We start from the raw sequence: 13,372 nt of genomic DNA on the forward strand, positions 1-13,372 counted from the left end.
CAATACAAACAACTAATAAGAAGCCACAATGTTTTAAAGGCCGTTGAAGGTCGAACCACGACGGTGTCCGATAAATTAAGTTTAGCACGTTAGTATTGTATGTGGTTTTATAATTCTATGAATAATTGCTCATCAATTTGCGTGCAATTTTATTTCCTTCCTTATGATATACCTACTCAAACAAATAACAATTGGCGGTTTTATTCTTAATTTAACACAATAATAGGTTAAAAAATAATATGGTTAAAGTATTTCGGGAAGGCAAAACTTCAAGATTTATTAACACTGGTGTCTAAGACCATTTTCGAAGTCGGACAGCGCTCTTTTACAAGGGCGTTTCGTCGCACTGCCCAACTTAACATGTATTATCTTACCATTGTTAACACTGGTGTCTATGGGTGAGATCTATAGAGCGCACTCTGACTTAGCTAAGACTTAAGACAGGGTTAAAACGAGACAGAGCTATATCACACAAAAGTCTGTCTTGTTTTAACTCAATCTTAAGTCAGAGCAAAGTCAAAGTGCGCTCTATAGATCTCAGTCTATGACAATTTCGGAATCGGAGAGATTTCCTTTCCACGACATGGGGCGTTCCTGATCGACCGCTGGGCGCATTGCCAGCTAGACGAGCGCTTCTTTGTTGCGTGTAGGGGATGCAAACATCATCTTACCGTTGTTAACATTGGTGTCTATGACCGTTTCCACCAGCTCTCCCTTACAGGACATTGGGCATTTATTCCTATGTTGTCGCCTGGTCGCATAGCACTGCCCGCTGGATGAACGCTTTTTTGTTCGGCACGTTACATAACAAGCATTATCTTACCATTGTTAACACTGGTGTCTATGACAATTCCGAAGTCAGACAATTCTCCTTTACATGACATGGGGCGTACCTATTTTGTCGCCTGGCCTGCCTGATGGATGAGCACTTTTTTGTTCCGAATTTTACTTGACAAGCATTATCTTACCATTGTTAACACTGGTTTCTATGACCATTTCGGAGTCGGACAACTCTCCTTCCCAGGACATGGGGCGTTTCTATTCAGTCACCTGGTCGCACTACCTACCGGATGAGCGCTTGTTTTGTTTCGCACGTTACCTACTTGACAAGCATTATCTTACCATTGTTAACGCTGGTGTCTATGACCATATCGGAGTCGGACAGCTCTCCTTCCCAGGACATGGGGCGTTCTTGTTCCGCCGTCTGGTCGCACTGCCCACTGGACGAGCGCTTCTTTTTGTTGCGCATGTTTACCTAATAATAACATAAACATTGATGTAATATATGAACTATACTGTCGTCTCGCTCCTATACGCCACACACTATGGATAGAGTGATCATGGATCAGAGTAACCCTTTTCAGACACTTGGTGTAAGGCCAGGAAGTGAAACAGACGTGCATGTGAGGTATAAGGCAGGGAGCCGATATTACCTACAGGTGTAAGTGGTGTAAGTGCAATTACCTATAAATTATTTTGTTAATGGTTAACTACTTAATCCAAAAAATATGCAAAAAATAAACTAAATAACCACGATTAGGTATTCGTACGTCCCGAAAAAAGCGCGAGAGCAAATACATTTTATTTACACAAATTAGTACAGTTTCAAAAATATAAACCATCAAGTGATCATTCTTGGGCGCAGTGATCATGATTCTGGTGCTTATTCAAATTAATACTTAGCATAAAAAAATTCGCTTCAGGCGCTCAGTAGGTAGTTACGGCACACTCACTTCGCTTGCGCATTTCTACGCGTTGTTCACACATTTCACATCTCGCTCTTGTGCAATAGCATGCTCTCACAGTTGACTTCAAGCGACCATGGAGAGCAATCTTAAGACAATAATTAATTGAAATGTTATAATTTACCTCATACTGATGCTGTGTAAAGTCGATTTTGGAGATTTCGGCATCCGTGGAGTCTTCATCGTGTGGCTCGGAAGACACGCTGATGCGTACGCCACTCGAACTGTACGAAAATCGACCTGAAATATACAATAAACAAATCTAGGTATAAACTATAAAAGGAGAAACTGACTGGGTAACTGACATATGTATTAATGTGTAGATCAAACCGCTCTGTCTGTTACATTTTACGACTAAGCTGCTGAACCGATTTTTATATCATTTGGCACAGTGATAAATAAGAATGGGTTTTATGATCACTGTAGGGTGGTTTTTCGCAATCGCAGCAGCAGTCAATCAACAAATAAAATACATAATTTTAATAGTATTTATGAAACACAACCGCTTCAATGATTGATCATTGAAAAAAAATTCAGACATAAAAATGTTTATTTAGGTAGAACTTACCATTGCTGGTCTCTGGACCCGACATGCTAATGGTTGTGACGGAGACATGCCCCCCCTCGACTTTGACGGGCTCCCCCTCGCTCGACATCATAACCACTTCAATCACAGCGTGACCATCAAACTATCGATAGTTCTATTTCACCTCACTACACTTTAAAGCACCAAACATCTAGTAGTCTATAAAAAAATCTCCAAAAATATTTTATCTTTTTCTCATATTTAAAAAATCTCTATGCTATTTAATCATCTTGCGTCGCTGTTCGTTTTTAAGGCATCTAAAGGAATTATTCTTGATCGATAGATTATTGGATGTACGCATAGTTTTGGTCCTTCGAAGTCGGATAGTTGAACTCGGTTTAGAGAGGACTGCGAGTGTCGAAATATGCACGAAGAAACCAGCATCTTGTTAATCTGTAACAAAGGAAAAGTTACGATTAAAAATAAAAAAATGCTAATTTTAAAGATTTTTTTGGATGAGGAATATTTTTAAGTGCTATTTGCCCTGAATCGTGTTAGTAGCACGTAGGTATAGTACGCGACAGGTCGAGATGGCAATCAGGGAGGGAACGCCCCACACACCCGCAGAGCCCCCGCGCTAACCTGGGGGCGGGGCGTCCCCCCGCCTCATACCCCGATTGCCATCTCGACCAGTCGCAGACTATACTTATTCTGAAAAAAATTATATTAGAGTTCAGTTACGGCTGAAGCTATAGACTCCCGTGACAGACGGACAGACAGAAGACAGTCAGACAGCGGAGGCTTAGTAATAGGGATACGTTTGGCATCCTTTGGGTACTGGGTACTGAAGTCTAAATATACGCCAATAAAGTTAGAAACTAAAACGCCTCTTAAAAATCCCACCACCGACGAACAAAACCTAATGAATAGTTTGGTAATTATGACCAATTAGTGACCCGCCCCGGCTTCGCAGGGTAGCATATTACAATTTTCGTAGGGATCTCTAATTTTTAGAAAATAAAATATAGCCTGTCACTCAAGAATAATGTAGCTTTCTATTTGTGACAGAGTTTTTAAAATCGGTTCAGTAGGTTCAGAAATTACACCCTGCAAACAAACTTAACGACTTTACCTCGTTATAATATTAGTATGATGAACCGATAATACACACATACACACTGATAAACACTATACCCACCCGTGGAAGGGTCAATAAAATATAAAGTGACTTAGTTAAAAATATTATGATAATGAACTAAACTAAAATGTCATTTCCCGACAAGCTTTACAAAAGCAAAAGGTTCATATTGAATACGAGATTAAAAGCTGTCGCGTTTTAAAACTGTTTATACGTACGACGTGCGTAGGGCCGTCGGACCGCGGCCTTGCCGACGCACCTAGTGTTGCGCATCGATAACATCGCTTGATGTTATCGATAAAACATCGGCTGTTCAAATTTTCCAATGCGTTAGTCAGCTCAATCGGTCTAACGCCCGTTCACCACTTACTCTATTTTAACAAGTTAATAGTGACATATAGCTTCAGCTTTGATAGTTCTAATTAGTTTAATGTGAAGTGGTGATAGTAAAAAGAATAACCGGTTGAGTTTGTTTTAAGTCTCTTCTCAGACCCTGGGCACGTTTGGCAGTTGGAACCCTCGTAGCTTTGGTTTTAAATTGACTTAATTAGTTTATGACCACTACATTACCTTACAAATCTAACAATTGACTATAAAAAGGGTACAATGCTAGGTACCTATTTTGCATAAATTATTCGACTGTGCCTTGATTCTGAGAGTTGTTCGGTCCGAGAGTATTTGACGATTGTGCGATATATATTTTATCGATATTAAATAGCACATTTCAGCGTTCCATTACACTGCACTGGTTGTACCCTGTCTTTCCATATTCATTCAAATAAACTTTTTCATTTCATTTACATAGATTATTATTAACCAAGAACCAGCACATAAATAAAATAAAATTCATGTTAGAGAATAAATAATCAATTTTGATTATTTTTACTTTATGAATGTTATTAATTAATCTTAATATTTATATTTATATTAATCTGTTGCATTGTCCTTCCATTACGCCACAGCGATGGAACAAAGGATCGACGTGATTATTTACATAGATATGGTTAAAGACTTGGAGACTTGGCTACTTTTATCATGGGAAATGAAATTGTTCCCACGTGAGCAAGCATCATCTATCAAGGAATAAAGATCTCACTCTACGCATACAAGCTTGGTATTCGCATGTGCCAATATGCTGGCCAATGTATTGGCGTAAGTGAAAAGCCGATAATATAATAGACCTTCGGTGTCATTGGCATTGTGTTTACAACGTTCAGGGCGAGGCTCCGAAGATAACGTGGCGTAAAGTATATATATTAATCGAATTTAAAATTGAAATCGAGCGATAACATTGTGTTCGTGTCCTTCTCCTTACATACTTATAATAATAAAATCGTTTGTTAAACAATGTTTGTCGCGTAGCAGTAAAATACCTACTGGAAAATTAGTTTTTAATTGAAAAAAAAATCCGAAATGATATTCATATGGGGTTTTGCTGAATTGCTTTTTTTCCTAATTATAGTAATGGCTTATGTAATTTTCTTTCGGATGCATGTGGGGTTCGGGCTAGCAACCCGTAGTTAAACTATGTTCTCTAGTTCAAACTAGTCAAATTCCATAGCGGGCTAACTATCAAGCTTATTACTGCCAAGGCAAAGGACATGACAGGCGCCTGAATTTTGGGTAAAATCATTTTGGATAAAATTATTCGATATATACACTAGCGATCAGGTATATATCTATACATATTTCTGCAATAGGATCTTTTATTTATATAACTAACATTAAATGCAAATTGTTGAATTTATAACACCTAAAATAGAAAAGAACGTCACCAACAAAGGATACTACATTTAGCACTAAACAAACTTTTCTATCGTTACTAATCAAGTTAAATACACAATTTCTAAAGTAAACTAAAATGACAGATCTGACTAAATGTATTGATATTCCTTTCGCAATACTCCACGCGGACAAGGATAGCATTAGATATTAGTACAGAGATTATAGTCATATTTTATGACTAGCTCGCGACTTCCTCCGCGTGGGCTACACAAATTTCGAACCCCTATTTCACCCCCTTATGGGGTTAAATTTTCAAAAAATCCTTTCTTAGCGGATGCCTACGTAATAATAGCTATCTGCATGCTAAATTTCAGCCCGATCCATCCAGTAGTTTGAGCTGTGCGTTGATAGATCAGTCAGTCAGTCAGCCAGTCACCTTTTCCTTTTATATATTTAGAAGATAACGATGTATCATCATAAAATAGGAGTGTTTTTGACATCATTCCAATATCACATTGGACACCAATACGGTATTTGACAACTAGTCAAATCAGTAACTTTTTATCAAACGTCAAAACGCGCGCTTAGTATGCAAGATTCTATGGAATACCAGTGTGTGATGTCACAATCATTTGACGTGCTTATTTTAGTTTAATCGATAATTTAAAATGGTTATTACACTTAAAACCAACAAAGGAAGTGGATTTTACGTATTTTGGAAGACCCTCTATTTAATAATCACTGAGAAAAAAATTATTTTTGATGTAGTCAAATACCCAATTTAGTATAGAGCACCGTGATAATTTCATCGATAACCATCCCATCCCTATTCAAGGTGGTGGGGATGGAACGGCCTTCGTGAAGCCGGTTGTAGGAGCAGGGCGATCGCGAGCATTTCGCCTTTCGCGCGAACTGGTCTGCCGAGTCACAGGCCACAGCGCCGTTCCCAATACCTTATTCCTAACAGCTAGGTGATTCACTAACTCAGTGTTTAACGATGAATGATAGCCACGGGCCACCGATGATTTTGTTGTAGAAAACTTAACAATTAAAATTTTATAAATGTCAAATGAGCTCGTTGGCTATCTTTCGTCGTTGACCACTGAGTTAGCGAATCACCCCGTTGCAATTGGTACTAGGCAGTCTAGACACGAACACACGATAGTACAAGATTATAGAGATAGAAGGATCTTTTTAATATACTCGTAGGTACTTAACTATAATGTAATTTTTCAAATACGACTCATGGGTTACGTTAACATGGCTCTGTAATGTTAATAAGTTGTAACATGAAAGCCCGCGAGATTTTACACAACGCACGACGTTCAAAAATAAGCATGATCAAGATCATTTCTTGGCGATTTTAAAGAGGTAAGTATTTGTTAGTTTTTTACTTTGTATGTAGAATGTAGATTAGAGGGATCTCCAGAACCAATGATCCGATCCGATCTAAAAATTGTTATACTGATAGACAGCTACATTATCTCTGAAAGTATACAGAGTCTAATTAACACGATTTTAAAATGTAGCGAAAGTACCTACTTAAACAAAAAAATCGCCATAATATATCTATCTCCATTCCAAATTTCAGCCAAATCCGTCCAGTATTTTTTGCGTGAAAGAGTAACAAATTAAAAAAAAGTCTTTATTTCCATTTAATTCAGTACATAGGTACATTCATATAGTTCAGCATTTTTACATTACAAGCATTTTTATTTGTCATATTCAAGTGTTTAAGAAAGTGTTTCATGTCACAATATTTATACATACAAATTTATATAACAGTTTTTTACCTTTATTTTATTAAATTTGTATAACACGAACTCGCCATCCTCACATAAACTTCAACAGTTTCTAGATTTCATGATCAGTTTCTGTGTATTTTAAATGTATATTGAAAATTAACGTGATCAATACATTTAAAAAAAAAAGTTATTAGTACAGATTTATTTGTAGTAGGTATGTCAAAATTTATTATTAAGTGTAGTCATAATTTCATTATCTTAGTAGGTACCTTTTTCTACATAATATTATGATGTTCTGTTTTATTGTATATGTTTATAAATAATGTCTTGTAACAAACATACATACACACAAACCTGATGCGGGGGAAAGATTGAAAGAACATTGCGGTGGCTAGATACCTATCAAAGAGTGAAGACCGTCTGGCGAACCAATTAACGACCAATAGTCCGAGTCTTGATCCCAGACCATTACACGGTTATCGTTATCAGACAGCCGCAGCGCAGTTGCCCTGGCAACTCAGTAATTGCCAATTGCACAATGCACTGCTTACAGTATGCAGGAGGTAAAGAAACTGTTGGGAAACAATCGTTATACAGCTAAGCTTTCTCATTAGGTAAATAATGTTACGTGACATGAAAGAGCGCATGCCATGTGGTGAAGAATTTCGGAGTAACACGAACGGCATGGATTACAGATTCGAATCATTAAACTTGATGTTTTTTTAATTTAATAAAAACGTTTTTGCCTACTCATTACGCTAGAAAGGTGATTGATTAACAATATTTAGAAAAGTAACTAAAGCGATTTCGTTGATGAAGAGTTACCTTATTAATTACTTAGTTAGTTTACAGACTCAAATCGATATAAATACCTACTACTAAAAATCGATAACTTTACATCGATATTTTTGGTATTGAAGTCATGGACGACACTATCTATAAATTAAGAAATGATGACCATGAATTTATTTGACAGAAAAGTTTTAAATACCTACCTCGTAGGTACTGTGATTAAAAAAATTGGTAGACGCAGTTAAACGCTTTTTTTTGTTTCAAAATAAGAACAGAGAATATATAAATAAACTGCAAAATGAATATCATACCTACCTACCTAATCTTGACTTTAAATTACCCAAGACATCGCAGCAAGATATAAATTATATCGAAATATTTATGTTTACATTTATATGATTACGATAAAATGGGTGTCTCTCTTACTCATTTGGTAGTTTGTAATGTAAAAGAGAGATAGTTGTATAATTTCGGTGTCCCCAATAAAGCGTACGTATAAAAGATGGCGTCATCACGGCCTAGACAAGGCCGAACGGTCATTTGTACGAGAAGACGACGTACCCTACGTCACACGATCCGAATACACAAAATAAGTATACTTATAATGCGTAAAATTTAACTTCTCACGCACCATTTTAACTTTATGTGTCAAATTTCATGTCAAAAGTACGATTGTAGTCTTTAATTCAAAGGTGAACCGTACTTTTGACATGAAAGTTGACCCATAGAGTTAAAATGGCGCGTGAGGCGTCATTTTGTACGGACTACCTATAATAACTTAATCAACACTTAAAATGATTAAAATATAATCAAATCAGACACCACAAAAAACAAAGAACTCTACTGAAAAATCTTATAGAAAGCTATTTATTAATAATAGAAAGGTCAAGGCTTTGTATTTTTTCTAGTTAAGAAGGTGTCAACCTTATATCAACCCTAATAAATAAGGAAGATACTAATTAAGTCCTTTATTATGCTTCTACCTAATTTACATTCTAAAATAAGAACACTGTTCCAAAGAATTCAGGCTCCAGCTTAGGTACCCCGCACATTTAACTATACCTACTGGTATTATGAAATTATGAATATATTAATTAGGTAGGTAGGTAGGTAGGTAGGTAGGTACCTTATATGGTATTTAATATGCTCCGTGGAAAATTTTGGTTGCTAAACATTCAATAGGTATGTCATTGATTTATGCAAATCGATGTTTTGAATACACATTTATACTTAGGCATAGATTATAATCGATTTGTTATTTCCTTATAATTATGTTAATTTGATCAATACAATTACGAAATAAGTAAGTATTAGGAAAAGTTTGCCATACCTTACCAAATCCTTACCAACCGCTTCTCTATAAATAAAAATCTGTTGTAGAATGCACAAGTAAAGCCTATTCATATGATACCCCACTTGGTACCTATAGTAATCTTACTTTGAAAGTTGAAAATAGCAATGAACACATTTTTTGAATTTTTTTCTGCCTACCTTCCCGCCAAACATGATTCTAGGTCAACGGGAAGTACCCTATAGGTTTCTTGACAGACAGACAGACAGACATACCAACAACAAAGTAATCCTATAAGGGTTCCATTTTTCCTTATGAGGTATGGAATCTTAAAAACGTCAGAATTCCACGGAATTAATAATCAGACTATAAGGCATGACATAGGTAAGGCCATCGGCATATTGTACATATTATATTAATAGATAATTATGATAGACTCGGTTGAGTGATGTCCTTGTGTTCAGACTCGGAGTTGTCGATGGACGGACGAGGCGTCGACCGATAACTATCTTAAGGTCAGTAGTCAGTACTATCAGCATGACGTCAACTCGCACCATGCCTTGTACTCGTATTGCGAGTTGCGTTGCGATAGATAACTATAATCCTTGTAGGTATCTATTTGAAAGGCAGGTGCACACTATAATCGCTTGCCAATTTTATCGATAAAAAACCGCACGAGCCATTCAAGTGCGAATCGAACTCGTTCCGTACCGTACCGTCGTTTAAAAGACAATCAATTTATACAGGGTGTAATCAGAACGCTAGCAATTTATAGAACGTTATTGTGGCTAATTCCATTGTACACTATCTCTAAACTAAACTAAAATGGCACGTCTAAATCTATTTTCATAAAGTTTTTCATAAAGTTGCTTGCGGAAAAGGATAGCACTAGATTTAGTCCTGTTAATTTAGTTTAGTTTAGGGATTGTGTACAAGAGAATAGGCTCCAATGCTATATATAGTACCTAAACACAATCCAATACCAAGAACCATTTGCCTCATTTTGTAGTTTTAGTGATTTAGAATTTTTCAAACCCGCAATCGTGCAAAACTCGGGTCAATGTCCCACCTACGACGCAGCATTGACTCCGACTCAATCGACTCCGAACTCCGACTCCGTTGACCTCTAGCGTCAGTCAGATGATAGTAAAAAAATCGTGTTTTTTTACCGACTTCCAAAAAGGAGGTGGTTATCAATTCAGCCCGTTTCTTTTTTTCAAATGTATGTACACCGAATTTTTCGAGGTTTCTGGAACGATTTGCAACGACGATGATAGTACTGATGATCTCAATGATCATCAGTACTATCACCTGTCTTCGTTTTTGCCAGCGTTCTAGTTACACCCTGTATATTGATCCAGTAGCCAGTAAATCCCTAGCTCCTTTAACACTAGATTTGTATAGCAGCGAGCAGTCAACTTATCGCATTGTTTGAGAGTAGACACTAATACATATACTCACCTATAATATGTGCATTGCACAAAGGTTGAATATGACACGTCGTCTGAAGTCGTCTAAATGGTCACCTAAAGAAGCCCCTATCTTGACTATGAAATCCAGTGTTAATGAACTACTATCCCACCCCACAGTTAATAGACATAGTAAGTCTCTCTCCGGGTGTTTACCTCGTCTATTTCAGTGACTGCGTAGGCGCGGGGTGCGTCGCCCTCTAGAGAGTAGAGACGCTCGACCTCAGCAATCATCGGGGTCAAGGACACAGGAAACTCCGAGCTGTACAGTTCGACGACAGGTCTGGGTAAACACAGTCCACGCCAATTATCGCAGTACAAACTAAACCAATTTGCTAAGTCAACGATCTCATAGACGCTACGGTTCATGACACTGCACTGGTTCGTGCTCGGATTTTATAGGGGTAAAAAACCGGTCAAGTGCGAGTCGGACTCGCATACGAAGGGTTCCATAGTCCATACCATCGTACAAGAAATTACACTTTTTTATAGTGGCCATTTTGATTTTTTTATTATTTGTTGTTAATTGTTATAAGTAGCCGCAATAGAAATACACATTCTGTGAAACTCTCTGTACCTATCACGGTTCACGAGATACATCATACAGCCCGCTAACAGACAGCGTGACCTTAAAATGTAAGTACTAATCGTGTAAAAAGTAAAGTGATAGATCTACTAAGTAAATAGTAATTACTACATCTTTTACCCCTATTTCAACTTCTACATTTTCCAGTGCCATTGGAGGTTGGTTAGTGGTTACCAATAAGGCTTATTGGACTTTAAATTAAATAGTAGTAGGTAGGTACCTATATTGTGTTTAATAAAGCATTCGATACATGGAGAACTTCACTGTCAAGGATTTTTAAGCTAGGATAACTATTCATCTTCGCTTTTGGTCCTATAGGTATATGTTTTCTTTTATCATCTGTCTTTCCTTTATACATTTCTTTCATTCAAGATAATTTAGGCCTTCATAACCTATTTATGATCAGGAGGTGGATCGCCCAATAAACTCAATCTTCGTAAATACATAAATATAGTTTATTATATTAACAGAAAGACATTACTTTTTCCAACGATAACGACAACTCATAAGTGACAGACTTACAAAATAATATAGAATGCTATTTTATTCTTTCTTCACTTGAGATGTAATGAGTTTACATACGAACGACTTCAATAAATAAACAAATCTATACCTAGGAATACAACTTTCGAATTCAGTGTTTTTGTTTTCGAACATTAGACTTTTATAGAGGAAGTGGAAGGGATATTTCTGTACCAGGTGAATGACTTATTTAATAGGCTAGTTGACACTTTTTTTAAGTAGGTCTTAAATGGTTAATATTTGTCCTATTAGATCAAAAAAATTAACACTATATTTTTTTGCGCCCTAAAAACCGTAAAACTTTAATTTTAAAATATATTTTTCTTAGACAGGTGAAAACACTGTCGGCCATGTTTGGCCGATAGATTATCTGTGCTCTGACGTCATGCATTTGTAAACAACAGTATAACCTCCCAAAGTTTAATAAACATGACTTCTATACTAGTTTACATGAAAAATATAGTAATTATCGTTATTGTATCATCCGAGAATGTAAAAACGCATCGATAAAGACCACATGAAAGTTGTGGATTAGAGTGCCCAGTGAAATAAATATACGTAACACGCGAAGACTTGCTTAAAGGGATCCTATATCACTAACGACTGCAACCCAAATTTATTTTTGCAAAGATCACTTTGTTGTAAGTTTTACTTAATAACTTATTCAATTTATAAAGAGAAAACGATAATTTTTTACGTTTACTATGAGTTTTTAGAAATATATAAAAACTAGCTTATGCTCGTGACTTCGCCCGCGTGGACTTCATAAATTTCAAACCCCCATTTAACCCACTCAGGGGTGGAATTTCAAAAAATCCTTTCCTAGTGGATACCTTCTCTTTACCTACAAAGAACACACCCACTAAATTTCATGTATCTAGGACCAGCTGTTTAGATGTTTAGGCTGTGCGTTGATATATAAGTTAGTCAGGACTTGAAATTTTATATATATGGATACTACGTTAGTCAATAGGGATGACATTTCTTTGTTTATATATTTAATGACGTCACATCATGGCTGACAGCGTTTTCTGAGTTTCAAATAAAAATAAAAACTGTATTTTTTAAAATTGGATTTATATATCCATCCTGCGTTTTTAATAATTGTTATTGATATATTTCGTTGTCTTAAGCAAAATACTATAATAAATAATCATTTATTGGACGAAATTAGATATGAGTCAAGTAGCCTATTGAGCTGCTACGTCAGAGAACTGAGAACCCTTTTTTTCTTTTTTTTTCCGTGGGGAAATCCTCACGGATGCCACCGCACCCGGGGAGGTACGGAGGTTATGTCGGATTCTTACCGACTAAAACCCCACGATGTTCCACGCATCGCCTGGTGGCTGGGCTTTCGATCTTTCGACTTTCATGGAACTCTTTGTTCTCCAAGGATAATAAGTAAGTCATTCCTCGTATATCTACTCGTTTCCTCCCAGCTGCGAAATTCTACTCAAAATCGGTTCAAAGTCGAAAACAAGTCTGCCCAAGACATAAAAGAAGATAGACTCTTAAAATTAGATGTTTAAGTTTTTATAACGCATAGCTTATTAGAAGACGGATAAGTATTTCCAAAACTCTAATCTTCGTACAAATTGATTATTTACCTACTCAGTTTCACGTTTGTTAGCTTTGGTAAGAAAAAAGTCAATAACGAACCTGTTCATAATAGAAATACTTAGGTACATGGGAATTATGTTTGCAGTCCATTAGAGATTGCTTCACAGAAAATAACTACAATTTGTCATCCGGTTATCTGTTTTGGTCAATAACATCGTGAAATATAACCGTAAAACGTAATAAATTTATACGTATTCGATATTTTCTTAGCGC

The 13,372-nt window shown here is 36.4% G+C and overlaps 1 protein-coding gene across 1 annotated transcript in view; it reads right to left on the minus strand.

Annotated features, from left to right (window-relative positions):
- The window catches only part of LOC117997324 (nuclear hormone receptor FTZ-F1 beta-like), a 56,897-nt gene that overhangs the window by 14,332 nt on the left and 29,193 nt on the right, over positions 1-13,372 (minus strand). The window contains exons 2-4 of the mRNA XM_034985584.2: positions 2,314-2,724; positions 1,870-1,985; positions 1,123-1,255 (exon numbers count right to left, since the gene is read on the minus strand). Coding sequence (XP_034841475.1) covers positions 1,123-1,255; positions 1,870-1,985; positions 2,314-2,404 — 340 coding nt within the window. The 5' untranslated portion in view covers positions 2,405-2,724. The remainder of the gene's footprint in view (positions 1-1,122; positions 1,256-1,869; positions 1,986-2,313; positions 2,725-13,372) is intronic.

This window comes from Maniola hyperantus, chromosome 4, assembly GCF_902806685.2.
Source record: "Maniola hyperantus chromosome 4, iAphHyp1.2, whole genome shotgun sequence".
In the NCBI taxonomy this organism is placed as follows: Eukaryota; Metazoa; Arthropoda; class Insecta; order Lepidoptera; family Nymphalidae; genus Maniola; species Maniola hyperantus.